The sequence below is a fragment of the Lagenorhynchus albirostris genome, chromosome 19, assembly GCF_949774975.1.
Source record: "Lagenorhynchus albirostris chromosome 19, mLagAlb1.1, whole genome shotgun sequence".
Taxonomy (NCBI): domain Eukaryota; kingdom Metazoa; phylum Chordata; class Mammalia; order Artiodactyla; family Delphinidae; genus Lagenorhynchus; species Lagenorhynchus albirostris.
Window position 1 is genome coordinate 58992178 of NC_083113.1, and position 17616 is coordinate 59009793.

At 50.0% G+C, this 17616-nt stretch overlaps 1 protein-coding gene across 9 annotated transcripts in view; it reads left to right on the forward strand.

Moving 5' to 3' along the window:
* BANP (BTG3 associated nuclear protein) overlaps nt 1-17616 on the forward strand; it is a 118853-nt gene that overhangs the window by 32157 nt on the left and 69080 nt on the right. For all 9 annotated transcript variants that reach the window (XR_009537107.1, XR_009537108.1, XM_060131020.1 and 6 more), the window contains exon 4: nt 1185-1384. Coding sequence is in view for 7 of the 9 variants with exons in the window: in XM_060131020.1 (XP_059987003.1) it covers nt 1185-1384 (200 nt within the window). In the remaining 2 variants the exon portion in view is untranslated. The remainder of the gene's footprint in view (nt 1-1184; nt 1385-17616) is intronic.

Below are 17616 nucleotides of genomic sequence, written 5' to 3' on the forward strand. Positions count from 1 at the left end.
CACTGCTGCCCTTACTGCCGTACAGACCGGGCAGTTAGACAGATGTGTTTAATTTCTTCAGAAGATCAGCTCAGTCTGTTAAAAGCACTGAATAAGAGTATCCATTTTCCCCGCCTCCTGGGCCTTGACTCCAGCCGCACGGTGTGATGGACCACATGGCTCTAGCTGTGGGGTCACCTCCCGTGAGGAAGGGGAGCGGCCGCCGGAGTGGGTCAGCCGCGGCCAGTGGGCAGAGGGGCCGGCCTCCGTGCCGCCGTGCGCTGGGGTCCCGGTCTGCTCCGAATGGCCCCTGTGCCCGTCTGCTCTCCGCGGTCTGTCCCCTTCCTGCTGATGTGACTGGTACTCTGGGCATTTTTCCCTTTGAAGTCAAGGGCAGAAAAGGAGAGAGACAAGGTAAAATACGAACTCTTCACTATTTCAGCTGCTGCCCCCCCTGCCCCCCTCACTGCTGAGCTGGGCGGTTGGATGCCCCAGGGGCTTGCTCCGGGCTGGCGCCCGTTTCCCAGTATCAGCTGGTGAGGCTAGCGGGGGCAGCAGCCTGCTTCCCTCTGTGCCCCTGCCGACTCAGGGCAGGAGCAGCCGCCGTGGGAGGGGGCGAGCTTCCTGTCCGGTGTTTGTCTGAGCCATTCCTTGCCTTTGGAGCCACACACGTCCCTGTGGTCGGCGGGACTTGGGTGGCAGCAGTGGAAGGCGAGGCTGCTCTTTCTGTGGCCACTAGGTGGCAGGCGTGCTGCTCCCACGCGCGGGACAGTCATTGCCACATTTCACCTTGGGGGTGGGGCTCGGGGGAGTGTAACACGAGCAGGCGGGTTTCCGGGCCGTTTTGATGCTGGATGTCATCTGTTTTCATTGTAGAATTTGACCAGTTTTATGTGTAAGTTTACTGATTAATAGAAACTTGCGTTGTAACGTCGACTTACATCTTGTGTTATACGGACTTAAGTGTAACTAAGAATCGCAACTACACAGAGGAGAGCCCAATTAAGTAGTCACATTGTGAGTGCACAAGGTCGAGCTTGTCTAGTGAAATGCTTCTGGCTTATAACTAAAGAGCTGAAGTGCGAGGATCGTTCTGTGGGAATAGATACAGCTGAGTCTGGGAAATAACTGTTTGATGTTCCTTGGAATTATCTCCTTGGAGTTCAGGATGCCCTTCCTGAAGCTTTCCTTTTTTTCACTTGCAGTCATTCCTGTATTCCATTAACCAGACAATCTGCTTGCGATTGGATAGCATTGAAGCCAAGCTGCAGGCTCTGGAGGCCACATGTAAATCACTGGAAGAGAAACTGGATCTGGTCACCAACAAGCAGCACAGCCCCATCCAGGTGCCCATGGTGGCGGGCTCTCCTCTCGGCGCCACCCAGACCTGCAACAAAGTGCGATGGTAAGAACCTCCTCCCCGGGCCCATGCCCCCTGGTGCTCTCAGGGCGGGATCCTAGTCAGACTGGAAGGAAACACGGGGCCTCTGCGGGGTGGCTGGGGTCGTCCTCACAGTTTCATTTTGACATAAGCCAGGCTGGTGCATCTCTCCTTTGGAACTGGCCCACCGGAGCTTTGAAGCTGTACGTTCGTTTCTTCTCTTTTTTTTCTGTTCCATCTGGCTAGTCTTGAGAGAATTTTTTCTTCATAGGTAGCTTTTTTTTTTTTTGCGGTACGCGGGCCTCTCACTGTTGTGGCCTGTCCCGTTGCGGAGCACAGGCTCCGGACTCACAGGCTTAGCGGCCATGGCTCACGGGCCCAGCCGCTCCGCGGCATGTGGGATCCTCCCGGACCGGGGCACAAACCCATGTCCCCTGCATCGGCAGGCGGACTCTCAACCACTGCGCCACCAGGGAAGCCCTCCACTGGTGTTTTTATCCTTGCCCACGGTGGGCTACGAGGAAGTCTCAGTGTGACGATGGCAACACTTGTCTTTGCGCTTGACCAGAGCTCGGGGCTTTTACTGAGGGTCTTGTCGTGGCTCTCTGGGCCAACTGCTGCCTCTCTCCCGTGTGTCTGCGGAGGAGGGTGGTGGGGCTCAGAGGAGGGGGAGCCACGGCCAGGCTGCTGCCGCGTCTGCAGGTCCACCCACGTGTGCCCTGGGGCACGTGGGATTGAGGAGGGTGCTCAAGTATGTGCCTCGTGTCAGGGTGGCTGCCTGTCCTGGTCTGCCTGGGACAGCCGTGGATGACGCCTGCAGTGTGGGCCTCCTTTAACTCTCAGAAGTGTCCTGGGGTGTTGGAGACCCTGCGTGGCCCCGAAAGCTGCTCTCCAGCCGGGGTGGGGGACCCCAGGGGTCTCTGTCCCCAAAGGGAAGGCCTGTTGGTCCGTGGTGATTCACCCTGTGTTTATACCTTGTCCTGATGGGTCAGCCGTATCTTTTCTCCCAGTGAACATTTGTGGAGTGTGTCCTCTCTGCAGGCAGTGAGGCTCAGACCTACCAGGACCAGTACCTTTTTTTTTTTTGAAGAAGAAGCTGGTTGTCCATTTATTTATTTATTTATTTATTTGGTTGTGCTGGATCTTAGTTGCAGCAGGCGGGCTCCTTAGTTGTGGCATGCATGTGGGATCTAGTTCCCTGACCAGGGATCGAACCCGGGCCCCCTGCATTGGGAGCGCGGAGTATTAACCACTGCGCCACCAGGGAAGTCCCAGCCAGTGCCTTTTTTAAAGAATAATTTTTTTGTAATGCCCTTATATCCTAAAATGCAATGTTTAGAAAATGTAATTTAAAAACTAATGTAATGTCTTAATAATAATGTAAGGAGAAATAAAAGGATGGTCATGTATAATAAAATAACATATATTTTGATATGGAAAAGGCTGGGGGAACTACATAAGGAGTTAGTGAATAGGACCAAACCTCCCATGTCAGAGCTGGCAGCTGGGAGGGCTGTCACCCTGGGACTCAGATACCAGTTGGTGGTGGAATATTTCAAAATGAGCAGTTCTTGATGAAGTTTCACATAAAGCAAAGTGTAGTTTTTTCTAGACTCAAACAATAGTGAAATTCCGGGAAAATTCACCTTATGTTGAAACTATCCAAAAATACTTCGTGTATGAGTGTAGAATGGAGTAAGATTCTGGGCTCAGAGAGTTAGAAGCATGTTGTTCACGCCCGTGAATGGGACCTGTGGGATCTGTGTGGGAAAGGTTTCTGTCGGGGAGGCTGTCTCATGCCGTGAAGGCTGGCAGCCTCCTTGGCTCTGCCTGCCAAACCCGTGGGGTCTCAGGTATAACCAAGTGCGCCCCCGGGCCCCGCCCTCGAGGACTGTTGCTCTGAGAGGTGAGGCGAGAGTGAGACAGGCTTCCTGCCCTGAGTAAGGATGGCTCTCGTGGTGGCGTGTCACTTTGTCACCTGTGTCGGGAAGAGGTCGTCTTCAGGACCCAGGGATGTGCCGCTCATACTGCACCGTCGGTGGTTTGTGGCCGTTCCATGAGGTTGGGCGGACGAGGACGGGTCCTCGGGGCTGCAGGTGGCGCTGCAGCTGTGCTTGGACCCTGAGGCCGCTCGTTTGGGGCTTCCCTGGGTGTCAAGTCCAGGGGGGAGGACGGACCTCGGCGGGCAGGTTGTCCTCGTTTGACACCATGGGGTGACCGGGCTGAGTCACAGAGTTGTGCTGTTTCCAGTCTGCCCGTTTTCAGAAGGAGGATGGGGGAGAAGGGCAGGTCTGCAGGGACCACCAGCCCTGTCCTCTCCTGCAGGCCAGTGATGGACCCGCCATGGCCACGCCCGGCCTGCTGCTGAGCGCGGCCTGACTCGTGGGCCACGTCCCGTCTGACGATGGCGCTGATGGCTGCTTGGGGGAAGGCACTTCCAGACTGCAGGGAGGCCCCTTCTCTCTCCAGCATTCCGGTGACTCGTGGGGGGGCTCGTGGGGCGTGTTAGCGACTCTCCTGTTCAGGAAACCCAGAGCGCTTCCCTCCGCTGGGGAGAAGCTGTCATCGTGGAGAGACCTCCGTGTGCATTGACAAGTGGTGAAATCAGAGTAAAGTTTTCTAATACAGACTCAGGTGTGTAATCTAGTTAATCCAACTCAGTTAGCTTTTCTGGTTTTAAAGGATCGTATTGTGACATAAAATCAACCCATTATAGAATACACTTATTGTATGTTGGCAGCAGATTTATTACTATCGTTAATAAAACCATTACTTATACAAGTTAATGTTAGATTAATAGAAGGAAAGGTCACTCCTTTGTTTTCTTAGACATAGTTTAGAATAGGTTGTTTATGAATGATTTTCAAAGAAGATACTAAGTCTGGCATTTCCCTCCATGAATGTTCTAAAAATGAGAAATAAAAATTACCAGTAATCGAAAGCTGTTAACAAGAAAATTTGGGCAGAAGTAAAGGTCAAGAATTCAACCCTAGTATATCAATGAAAAAAATGTATATTTAAGTTAGAAAATGACTAATTTCTAAGCACATAAGTAAATGAGAAACGTGTGTCTTAAGTGTGGGTAGTAGAACAGAGAAAAGGAAGTCTCCAAAAAACAATGAGAAATTGGTTAACGTTCTGAGTAATAAAGTACTTCTACAAGTACTTTGTACCTCAGATACTTAAAATAACAGTTAGAAGCATATAAATCCCACATTATTTTATATCCGGATCATGTGCTTTAAAAAATAACTTAAGATTCCTTAGGCCACTTGGCACTGGCGTGAGTGTTGTTGGGAAGTCTGTCATCTCCCAGGACAAACGAGGACGACCCTGAGGGGCTTGTCGGCTGTGACGAGGCCTCTGGATGGTGGGTGACGAGTTGTCCACTGCAGCGTCACTGGCCCCTCCACTCGGAGAGGCCGCACCTGGCCCAGAGCAGTCCAGCAGCTGTGGGACGCACCGAAATCCACTCACCTGTGGGTTATTTCTAATTAAAACTGGCCTGGACTAGACTTTGCTCTCAGCTCTGAGAATTATTTATTTATTCTCTTGAATTCCCAGAGCACAGAGGGCAGTGGACTGCTGCCAACCCTATTTGGCATTTTGGATCCAGATTTTTCAGATTCTACGCCTGAATGAGATCCTTTAAATAAATTCAAGAAAAAAGAAGAGAAAGAAAGAGAGAAAACCTTTTTCTTTGATGCTAAAGCTTAATCATTGTAATAAACATGTTTGTAAGTTTACTTGGATGGGCTTTCATTCAGCAATGGTGTTCTACTTGGGAAAGAGAAAAATGGACTTGGCTTCTTTCGGGTGACTGCTTCCTTTCCTCCTTGTACGTGTGCCGTAAATTGGCATTTTGCCTCATTGTGATCCTAGGTGTAGCCATGTGAGGTTTCAACCCTAAAGCTGTGTCGTGCTGGCATTGGAAGGGGCAGGCGCCGAAGCTTTCTGTGACGAGCTGCACAACTCAGTACGTGGCAGCTCACCCTTCACGTGCCCCCGTGAGCATTTCAGGAGCAGCCTCCATTGAATTGCGTGGCGTGATGGGATCAAGTGTGTGGATGGGGACGTTTATCTGGATTAATGTAAAACCCCATTTTCTGAGCTTTGAGGCCAGGCACAGCCACTTGAAGGACGGCAGTAGGTAGGACCGAGCTGAGCCTGGGGTGCAGGCCCACCTGGGTTGCTGTCCTGGTAGATGCCCTCTGGGAGGCCAGTGCAAGTGCCCATGTGCAGTGTGGGGACCCAGGGACCTGTCCCTGCTGCCCAGCAGGGTCCTGTGGAGCCAGACTTACCGAGAGTGACTCCAAGCCAGCTGGTTCAGGTTTGTTTGTTTTCATGAACTGAACATACTGATTAACTAGAAAAATGCTTGTGTTTCTTTTAAAACAATTGATTTTTATTCTTTTTTTGTTTTTTATATATATATATATATATGTATATATAAATATTTATTTTTCTGGTCTTAGTTGTGGCGTGCGGGCTCTTCTTTGTGGCGTGTGGGCGTCTCTCTAGTTTTGGCACACGGGCTCCAGAGCGCGTGGGCTCAGTAGTTGTGGTGCATGGGCTCCAGAGCATGCCGGCTTAGCAGTTGCCCTGCAGCATGTGGGATCTTAGTTCCCCAACCCGGGATCAAACCCACGTCCCCTACATTGGAAGGCAGATTCTTAACCACTGCACCACCAGGGAAGTCCCTCTTTTCTTTATTATTTAATGTACAAATGGTTTATTTATTGAGATATTATTGACATATAACAAATTTTTAGCTTTAAAAGCTTAAACATTTCTTTTAAAGCTTTAGTGTGTTCCTATAATTTTAAAACAATTGTAATGAATCAGAGGCTTCTTTCCCCCCCCTTAATATTTATTTATTTATTTCAGCTGCGCCGGGTCTTAGTTGCAGCACACGGGTCCTCGTTGAGGCATGTGGGATCTTTTAGTTGCGGCACGAGGGCTCTTAGTTGTGGCATGCGGGCTTCTTCGCTGCAGCATGTGGATTCTTAGTTGCGGCATGCGGACTCTTAGTTGTGGCATGTGGGATCTAGTTCCCTGACCAGGGATCGAACCCAGGCCCCCTGCATTGGGAGCGCGGGGTCTTACCCAATGGACCACCAGGGCAGTCCCGAGAGTCTTCTTTTAATACTCAAAACTGAAAAAAAGAAAAAAAAGTGATTTCTTTTAAAGTTTTTCTTTCAGAGAGATGTGTCATGTAAGATGAAAGTTTACGTGTAAGGGGAAAGTTTTCTTCTTTCTTTTCCTCTAAGCTGGTTATTCACCCACAGAGAATTGAACTATTTATTTATTTATTATTTAATTATTTAAATTATTAAATTATTTAAATTCCCTCTAATACGCTGATTGCTGATTCTTTGTTTTATTTCCCAGAGGGTCTTTTTAAAAAAGTAAAAACGTTGATGGATGTTTATGGAAAGGCTGTTCTGGTTTTTTGAGCCCTCATGGCTCCTGGGTAGAGAGGGGCCTCCTTCTGGGTGTCTCGGTTCCAGCAGTGCAGCCCCAGCGTCTCTGGGTAGTCATATCGTTCAGAGTTTAAGGTTGAAAGTACAGCATTTCATAGGCTTTGGACTGTGACAAGATAGGGTTGTTTGAATTGTGAAGAAATGGTTTGGTTTTAGCCATGAGGGATTTGTTTCATCCTTTCCTTATCAAACTTTGCATTTCCATTTAATTTTGTGTACGTATGACTTCTTTTCCTGACTGGTGTGGGTTACCTTTCACAGCTGCACACTTCTGGGGGCCTAATCCTGGTACCCTGTACGTGTCAGGGCTACCGATCAAAGAAAACATACAGTTTACATACATACAATTTAGGGGATTGTTAACCTCATGACTGCAGATTAGAGATGCAGTCTAATAACCAAAGCAGGTATAGTCAGAAGTGTTAATAGACCATGCACATTCTCATCGTTTGGAGCACTTCTCTAGTTTTAGGATAACTCATGCCTCATGATTGGGGTTGTGTTGAATCCGAAGACCATCTGGAGAGAACTGCCATCCTAACACCATTGAGTCTTCTGATCCACGCACAAGGTACACCTCTCCATGTTCGCAGGTCTTTGATCCCTCTCAGCGGTGTCGTATAGTTTTCATTGTAAAGCTCTTTCATGCATTTGTTAAATTTATCTCTGAGTACTTCATACTTTTAGATGCTCTAATACATGGTATTGTGTTTTAAATGTTAACTTCTGCGTGTTCATTGGCAGTATATAGAAATACAGTAGACTTTTCTCTGCTGACCTTTATCCTGAATTATTTCTAAATTCACTTGTTTTAGTAGCTTTTCAGTAGGGTTTTTAAAAAGTTTTACTTCCTATCAAAGTTCTGTACCTTTTCTTACTTCGCTGCACTGGCTGTGATCTCCATTTCAGTGTATACTTTTTAAAAAATATTTTTACCTTATTTCTGGTCTTTGAGTGAAAGCAACCAGCCTTTCACCATTAAGTGTGATGTTAGCTGCACATTTTTCATAGCTGCTCTTTGTCCAGCTGAAGAAGTTCCCTTAGATTCCTTATTTTGTGAGTTTTTGTCCTGAGCAGGCGTTGAATGTTTACATGCTTTTTATGTACCTACCTGAGATGACATTTGCTTTTCCTCCTTGATTCTGTTGCTACGGTGAATTATACTGCTTGATTTTGGATACTAAAGCAGCCTTGCATTTCTGTCGTAATAAGCCTGACTTGATCGTAGGGTAGTACCCTTTTTATGTGTTTGGAGTGACGGCTAATATCTGGTTATGGATTTTTGCATCTCTGTTCGTGGATTGTATTAGTCTGTAGTTTTCTTTCTTGACGTGTCTTTATCTGTTTTGTTATCAGGATAATGCTTGCCTCAGAAGGTGAGCTCATTGTCCATTTTTTTAAAAGAAGTAATTAATTAATTAATTTATTTATTTATTTTTGGTTGCGTTGGGTCTTTGTTGCTGCGCGCGGGCTTTCTCTAGTTGCGGCGAGCGGGGGCTACTCTTCATTGTGGTGCATGGGCTTCTCATTGCGGTGGCTTCTCTTGTTGCGGAGCACGGGCTCTAGGCGCACGGGCTTCAGTAGTTGTGGCACATGGGCTCAGTAGTTGTGGCTCACAGGCTCTAGAGCGCAGGCTCAGTAGTTGTGGCACACAGGCTTAGTTGCTCTGAGGCATGTGGGATCTTCCAGGACCAGGGCTTGAACCCGTGTCCCCTGCATTGGCAGGCGGATTCTCAACCACTGCGCCACCAGGGAAGCCCCATCGTCTGTTTTCTGAAAGTGTTTCTATAGGATTAGTTTCATTTCTTCCTTAACTATCTGGCAGAGTTTGCCAGTGAAGACATCTGACCTAGGTTTTAATTTTGAATTCAATCTCCTTAATAAATGCAGAACTTTAATAAACGTGGAACTTCTTGAGGCGGTGTTGTTTGATTTGTGTCCCTCAGGAGGTTTCCTGTTTGTTGAAACTCTGGAGTTTATTTGTATAATATTCTCTCTTCACTGTAGGTCCACGTGACATTCAGTGGCTGAGTCTCCTCGGGCTCCTGGCCTGCGGCACTTACTCAGCCCCTTGTCTGTATGGCTTTTGGGGGTGCTGGTCAGGTGTCTCGTGGGGTGCCCCTGGTGGCTTGGGGAGGATGGTCGCAGAGGTGAAGGCCTCCCCCCGCCGCTGCTGGGGTGCAGCACGGCGTGGCCTGTCCGTGTGGCCTGGAGGCGGGTCACGGGGCTGAGCGGCGGCAGGCCTGGCCTCTGCGCAGGCGCTGTCCTCCCCGGCCCCTGTGCTAGCCCCGCTCAGGGAGCAGAAGTCGCGCGCTGCGTCCCAGGGAGCGTCTGCGCCTTCAGGCACTGGCCTCACACTGTCCCAGCTTCGGCCGTCAGTGCTCGTCGGTGGCTCCGGTGACCTTTGACGCCCCCCTCCCCCTTGTGGGTCTTTTGTTTGGTTTGAGCGCTTCCTTCCGGGCTGTGCAAGACGTCCCTTGCCTAGTCCTAGAGGCGTCCTGTCTCCTTTCGTTGGGGACGGAGCTGTGGGTGCCAGGGTCTGGCTGCCTGGGGTGTCCCCCACTCCCAGGCCTGCCTTTCTGTGAGCAGGCGTCTCTGCAGCTCCTCGGGAAGGAGAAGAAGGGACGCACAGCTCTTCTGCTGCCTCAGGGCTGTGACTTTGCACTTGCAGCGTCCTGTCCTGGGCGCTGTGGCTTCTGTGGGGTGGGGGCGGGGTGCGGGGTGGATCCCACGCCTTCTGGGTCCTGTTGGCTCCAGGCAGCTGGGGGTTGATGGCAGGTTGCCCCATTTCTCTGGTGCAGTTGGTTATTTTGGGGGAGTTGGTTTTACACTGTATTTTGCTCATCCCCTTCGATATTGGAAACAAAGTTTCAGTGCTAATTTATTCTTATCCCTAAGAGTGTTTTTGTGGATCCTGGTTTTTATGACCTTTTCATCTTTAACCTGCAAGCTAGGGAAATAAACCCTTTAAGACACATGTTAGTGACTGTCTAGATGCCTGGCTGTTGGCTGGTTTACGGGAACTGCCGCAGCCCAGGACCCCTGGGACTTGTGCCTCCTGCTTCTGTTCTTGGCGCCAAGTGGCGTTTCTGGTCCCCCCACTGCTCTCCCCGCAGGGACCTGAGACCCCATGCCCTCCATCCTACTCCCTAAGGCCTCTGGGATGCGTGAGCACTTGTCCCGGGGCTACGTTTGCGTGGAAGGCACCTGGAGATGGAGCCTGGCTGTGCGGCATCTCCCAGAACAGGTGCACCTATGAAAGGGGGCAGGGGGTCATGGTGGACCCCAGCCTACCTGCCTCTCAGGTGTGAGAACCTCGGGGCATCTGGTTTTATTGTTTAACTGAGCGTTGAACAGTAACAAAATTGTTTTAATTTATTGTTTTAATTTAATTTATTTATTGTTTTAATTTATTTTATTAATTTAATAAAAAATCTGGTTTTATTGTTTAACTGAGTGTCCCCCCGACCCCTCTTTTTTTGCTCTTACTGAAACTCTAGGACCCCGGTAAAAAAAGTAAACAATTTTTCTTTTTGTAAGTACAATACGTGGGACACAATTTCGTATTTTATTAGGACCCCGGTTCTTGTATGTGAGACAGGACTATAACTGGAAAGCCAAGGATATGTGCCTTACCCTCCTGCTGGCATATTCTCATAAGCAGAAAAGAGGATTACTCGAGATTCTTGTGAGCTCGCTTCTGTCAGTAGAGGGTTACACAAAACTCAGAAAATTAATATTATACACATTTCCCAAACTGAGCTGGATGAGTGACAATTTTGAATTGCAGAAGGATCAGTGTCAGCAGATATACTGTAGTGAGGCTCAATGGTAGGAGAGAGGGAGGCAAACACTTTTTCGCACACTTTTTATTCTTATTTTTGTATTTATTGTTTAAGATTTATTTTATTTATTTATTTTTGGCTGTGTCATGTGTTCATTGCTGCACATGGACTTTCTCTAGTTGTGGCGAGCAGGGTCTCCTCTTCATTGCTGTGCGCAGGCTTCTCATTGTGGTGGCTTCTTTCGTTGCGGAACACGGGCTCTAGGCGTGCGGGCTTCAGTAGTTGTGGCACGTGGGCTCAGTAGTTGTGGCTCGCAGGCTCAGTAGTTCGGGCACGTAGGCTCAGTAGTGTGGAGTGCGGGCTTCAGTAGTTGTGGCACATGGGCTTAGTTGCTCTGCGGCATGTGGGATCTTCCTGGACCAGGGCTCGAACCCGTGTCCCCTGCATTGGCAGGTGGATTCTTAACCACTGCACCACCAGGGAAGCCCCACACACTTTTTAATATTCGGCTGGAACTCCTTCCCCACCACAGAAAACAAAATTGGGCATCATTGTGTGAGCAGAAATAATGCCCAACTTGACTGCCTCACTCACGTGTTGATGAAAATAATCAATAAACAATCTATAATATGAACAGAGAAGAGTTTTACATGAGTGAAACTAAGGACTATAGCACAGAAGACTGCTCCAGAGAAGCAGGGTTTTCAGCACAGTTTTATATCTCGTCAGAACAGGGAACATCAGACAGGTCAGGGACACACACACTCCTTCAGGGTTCCCACGGGACAGACCGGCATGCGCACAGAGTCGGCGTGGCCTTGGCACCTGGGAAGGGAGGCTTATCGTGGAAGGAGGAGCAGCCCTGGCCTCCCGGGGAGGGAGGCATTTCATGTTATTTTCGCGTGGACACTCTCTGCTTCTGATCACTGTGGCCTTTTCTTTAACGGTTAAAGCAGATGTACAGTGAGTGTCCGCTAGGCCACAAAGTCAAGCTGACTCAGGTGTGAGCCAGGGTGGCGCCCACACCTCAGTGTGCGAGCGTCCCTTTCACCACAGGCTGCAGGCAGCAGCCCTGTGTGAGCCGCGCTGCTGTGCGCCGTTGCGGTCGCAGGTCACACTGGAGGCTGGCTTTGCCGGCTGGGAGTTGGCGCAGGCACCGTGGCCCGGCCCCCCCGCCGCGCAGCCTCGCCTCTGGGCATTTTAAGTCGCCTAGCCTTGTCTTGGGAAGGTTAGAAGCTTCTCCTGAGACGGCAGTGCCCCCAGCCCGTGTGGATGCTCGGGACGCGCCAGCCCGGCCCCAGCGCTAGAGTATCTGGTGTCCACGGCGCGCTGCTGCGGGTGGCGGCTGGTCTCCTCTCCCGGATGAGCTTTTGCTCAGAGAACTCACAGTCAGCGCTTGTGGACGTTCTTCTTGCTCCTTGGAAACTGGAAATAAGGGGTGACCATGCTGCTTGGACAGACCTGATTTTTCCCGAGGGACCCCGTTCCTCCAGGGAGCCTAAGGAGTGCTGGTGGGGTTTAACCCCATGCCCAACCTGCCCCCGCCTGCCCTGAGCCACGTCCGTGGCCGCTTGTTCACTGATGGCAGCCTCGGTGTCCATTCGAACCATGGTCACGTGGTGGGACTGATGAGCAAGGGGCAGAGGTCATGTGGTGGGACTGACGAGCAAGGGGCAGAGGAGTCGGTGCTTTAGGACAGCAGCACAGGGCGTTCTGACCTGCTCACCAAGCAGTTTTCTGAAACTCAGGGGAGGTTGAAGGCCGCTTTGTAAGAGAACTTGGAAATGTTTCCCAGGACAGCTCTGAAAGCTGAACATATTTGGTTTTAAATCCATCAAAATAAAACCATTAAAATCCCCAACTGAAAGGGTAAGTGGTAGCAGTAGTTGAAATAGGATTATTCCTGTTGTTCACCAGCAAGTGGCAAAGGGCACGAGAGATTCTTGGCTTTGAATCCAGGCTCCGTCACCTGAACGTGATGAGACCTTGGGCAGATTCTACCCTTTCTAAGCATCAGTTTCTTCATCAGTAAAAGTCGTGAGCGAGGGTTGCTGTGAGGGGACGACGCGTGTGAGCGCTTAGTGCTCCTTGGTCCCCGGGAGGCCGAGAAATCATTCACCGAGTGTCCGACGCCGTCAGCCAGCCTCGTGCCTGCTGGGCGCACACGGTCAGCCCTCAGGACGCAGGTTGCCCTGAGTGAGGACGGCATCCTGGGCTGTGCTCTGGGCCTCGCGTCTATGGGCGCCTGCTCTGTTCTTTTTTTTCACAGTATGGACCAGCCGAGCGAGCCCGAGGTTGCCCCTCAGATCTGAGGCTGCTCCTTGAACACACAGGCTTGCCGGTGTCCTGGGCGTTCATCTAGGCAGCCGGGATGCGTCACTGAACAAAGCAGACGGAAGGTCACATGCACAGTGGGCTGGACCGGGTGGGCTCTGGGGGAAGCTGGTGCTACTGGGAGCAGTGGGCGGGGATTTTGTGCTTCGTGTTGTTTTAAACCAGGGGCACCCATCAGAATCACCTGGGGGAATTGTTAAAAAAAGAGAAGTCCAGGCTCTCCAGGGCGGGCCCTCGCTTCCCCAGGAGATTCTGATGCTCAGGGAGTCGTGGGGTGCAGGTCCGGCTTCACTGACTTTGGTAAAGGACGTTGGCTCTGCCGCTTGAGGACTTTGGGCTCAAACCTGCCATTGCCACTGAGTGGCTGTGTGATCTTGGACGGGCTGTTGGCTATCTGTGCGGGGAAGGTACCACAGTGCCCGCTCCAGGTTTGAGGCTTTGTTTCACGCGGGGCCCTGGGGCAGTCCTGCCTGAGGGGGGCGGCCCCCGCGTGACTGCCCCGCGGAGGTGGTGGGGGCCCTGCGCTCACAGTCACTGTCTGCCAGGGCGGGCAGCCCTCGGCACGTGGTCACAGGTCACAAGCTGTAGGGCGTGCTTTACTTCTGAATGATAATGTTCTTAGGCCAGAGTATTCAGCTTGTGTGTAACTAGCATAATCTTAGAATTAGGCAAGAATGTTCAGCTTGCACGTTAGCCTCATCTTAGAATTAAAACAATCAGGATGGTCTGTGGGTCTAGGCATTTCCCTTTTCCCTTTTGGTTAAGTTTTTATTTAACAGGAACTTTGAAAACTGACATACAGTTCTAAGTAAAGGTATAGATAATGGTTTAAGACTGTGAAGGAATGAACTGAGCACATAAAGTTTTAAAAACCAGAATGACCAAGGAATAGATAAATTGATCAACAGAACTGAATAGAGAGCCCATAAATAGACCCACACAAATATGCCGGCTAGATTTTGACAAAGGTGCAAAAGCAGTTTGATGGAGGAAGGACAGCTTTTTGAACACATGGTGCGGGAGTAGTTTCCACAGGCAAAATGAAAGAAATGAACCTTGGTGGAAACCTCACACCTTGAGCAGCAATTGATTTAAAATGGATCACAGATTGCAACATAAAATGTAAGACTGTAAAACTTTGGGATGAAAACACAGGAGAAAACCTCTGGGACCTGGGGCTAGGCAGAGGCTTCTGAGACGTCACACCAACAGCATTATCCATGAAAAATAAAAGAGAGAGTGGACTCAATCGAGATTAAAAACTGACGCTCCTTGAAAGACCTGTTAGGAGCTGAAAAGAAGCGACCGACCAGGAGAAACTGTTTGCAAACCACATATCTGATAAAGGACTAGTGGAATGTCTAGAATAAAGACCTCTCAAAACTCAACAGTGGAAAGTCAAACAATCCAATTGGAAAGTCGGCAGAAAGCAGAAACAGCTCTTTTACTGGAGAGGAGAGGCGGCTGGTGAGTGAGCGTGTGCAAAGGAGCTCAGCAGCGCTAGCCAGCAGGGAGACGAGGACAAGAGACAGCTGGACACAGCAGGGACCCTCCAGATGCTGGCGGGACGCGGAGACCCCGGGCCTCGCGCCGCTGCTGGTAGGCGTGTAAGACGGGGCAGCGGCTCTGGAAACAGATCGGAAGCATTTCTCGCCGTTAAAATGTCCTCACCGTGTCGCCCAGCAAGCACGTTCTTGGGCACTTATCCCAGAGAAATGGAAACTCATGTTCACACAGAACCTCCACATGAATGGCCATGGCCGCTTTGTTTGTAATAACCAAACCTGCAAACACCCCGAAGGCCCCTGTCTGGGTGAAAGGTTAAACATGCGGGTGTGCCCCTAGGCACATGCTTGGGCCTGGCCGCCTGGGAGGTGTCAGCAGAGGCGGCTCAGAGGTCGCACGCCCCATGCTCCCACCTCTGTGACATCCTCTGAGCGTCCGAGCGGTAGACACGGAGCAGGTTAGCGGGTGCACCGGGGAGGGAGGGTGGGCGTGTCTGGGAGGCAGCACGACAGGCGCACGTGGAGCCTGGTGCGATCTGAACGAGGCCCGGGGTTGGTGCCAGCAGGGTCCCAGTGTCGCTTTCCTGCCCTCGGTGTCACGCTGCCGCTTACACAGGACTCCCAGAGAAGCAGAAGCAGCGGGAGGGGTGTGTGTGGGGACAGCTAGCACCCACTCTAAGGGGCTTCCCACTCGGAATTGGCTCACACGGCTGTGGAGGCACCCAAGCACGTGCACAGTCTGTGTGGCAGGTGGACAGGCAGGGGGCATCGTCACCAGGTGGCACCCCATGGGCAGGAGCTGTTTGGAGTCTCCAAGATCGGGGACAGCCTAAACTGCCTTTTATTATTATTTTTTTAAATATTTAATTTATTTATTTAGTTTGTCCATGTCATGCAACCTTTTATTATTATTTTTTTAAATATTTAATTTATTTAGTTTGTCCATGTCATGCAACTTTTTATTATTATTTTTTTAAATATTTAATTTATTTATTTAGTTTGTCCATGTCATGCAACCTTTTATTATTATTTTTTTAAATATTTAATTTATTTATTTAGTTTGTCCATGTCACGCAGCATGTGAGATCTTAGTTCCCCAACCGGGGTCGATCCTGTACCCCCTGCAGTGGAAGCGCAGAGTCCTAACCACTGGACCGCCAGGGAAGCCCTTCAACTGCCTTTTAAAGCTCTCACCCGATCAGGCCAGGCCCACCCAGGGTGATCTGTCTCTCGAGTAATTTAACATCAACCAACTGGGACTTTCTGTCACATCTGCAAAGCCCCTTCCCAGCAGCACCCAGAATCGTGTCTGACTGGGTACCTGGGGCTGTGATTCGGCCTTGGCAGGACACTGACGTGCTGTGACAGTTGCCCCGTACGGAACCTCAGGATAACTACTGCTGTCTTTTTTTTTTTTTTTTTTTTTTTTGCGGTACGCGAACCTCTCACTGTTGTGGCCTCTCCCTTTGCGGAGCACAGGCTCCAAACGCGCAGGCTCAGCGGCCATGGCTCACGGGCCCAGCCGCTCCGCGGCATGTGGGATCTTCCCGGACCAGGACACGAACCCGTGTCTCCTGCATCGGCAGGCGGACTCCCAACCACTGTGCCACCAGGGAAGCCCTGCTGTCTTAATGTGATGTGGATGTTCCATAATTTTTGAAAAACAAAATATTAAGTTGTACAACTTGAGGTTGACGTAATTGCATTAGTGGAAAGGTGTATTTTCTGGAATATTAATATTGGTATTTAAAAACAGATTCATTGCTCACTTAAATGTTTCTGTTATAATCTAAATACCATCATCCATTAAAAACAAGTCCCCTGATGAATAAGCTTTGGACCGTCAAATTTTACATCATCCCTTTTGCTTTTTGAACTTTCTTTCCCACTTCATTTCCTTCACAAGATTTTATCCTGTCAACCAGGCTGGTGCATTCCTGTGCAACAGAAATACGGATAGAAATTGAAGCTGAAAAATGTATTTACTGTAACCGTGAGGCCTGGAGGGTTAAAAAAAAAAGCTCTTCTGGATTGAGGTCTCATTACAGTTCTTAGTACACAGTTGAACAAAACAGGGTAAATTATTACCAGTTTATAGTTAACAATGCAGTGTTGTGAATTTACCCTTGAGATGGATGGGGTTTAGTGTTAGTTAATTCCTGAGTCTCTGGAGGGTTATGAGTAATCTATCACTTAGCATGGCGTAGGGTTCAGTGTTGGTTCCATTTCTGGTTTCGGTTTTTATAGTTTGAAGTTGTTTACATAGATCAGTCTGTGGAAGATGGAGGAGGTCCTCATTTCTTGCAGGTGTGTACCAGCAGTCTTAGTGGTCTGTCACCACAGCTTGCTTTGATTATCTGTGAGCTGAAACCCTAAGTAGGTCCTCCGTGCGCTTTGTCAGAGGCGAGTGGTAAGGAGTGACCCCCGCAGAGCGCCTGCTGTCTTACGTCTGGATGGACGGGGTGCCTGAATGTGATTGCGGGGAGGCTTTGTGAAAGGGAACAACCACACTGGCCAGAGGTGCTCTCCTGGGGCATCATCTGTAGGACATAGAACGTTCTGGAAGGAGGGCGTCTGGGAATTGAGGCCCTGCGGGATCTGCACACCGAGGGGCCCCCGACGGTCAGGTGCCCCGGGGCTCCCTGTGCTCCAGCTTGAAGCTGGTTTTCTCAGACCAGCATTTCCTTGGTCTTAAGGTCCTTTAGGAAACAGAGGTGTGTTTAGTCTAGCGACTTTGCCGGATGTTGGCGTGAATCCATTTTAACCTGTTTATTTCCGGCAGACATCTCAGACCTTGAATGTGCTCGTGTCCATCGTGATGTCCTATCGGGGTGAGAGGGAACACCTTTGTGTGGGTACCCTGTGTGTGACCTTGGTACCTGGCCACTTGTGGTGCCTGACCTGTGGGTAGGTGGTGAGGATCTGGTGGGTTAGTTCAGGTGTCACTGATGATTAAGTAGCTCGGCTGAGAAAATGCTGACGCCTTTGAGTGGAATGCAGGCGACTATGCTTTTTTAGGAAAATATCCTGTGGTCCTGCCGTTCACTTCCGCATGACACGGTGCCATTTGTGCCTCTGCTTTTGGGGACATTTAACAGGGTGTGGCTGGGACAGGGGCTGGCTTCTCATGGGTGCCTTTGGGTTCATGG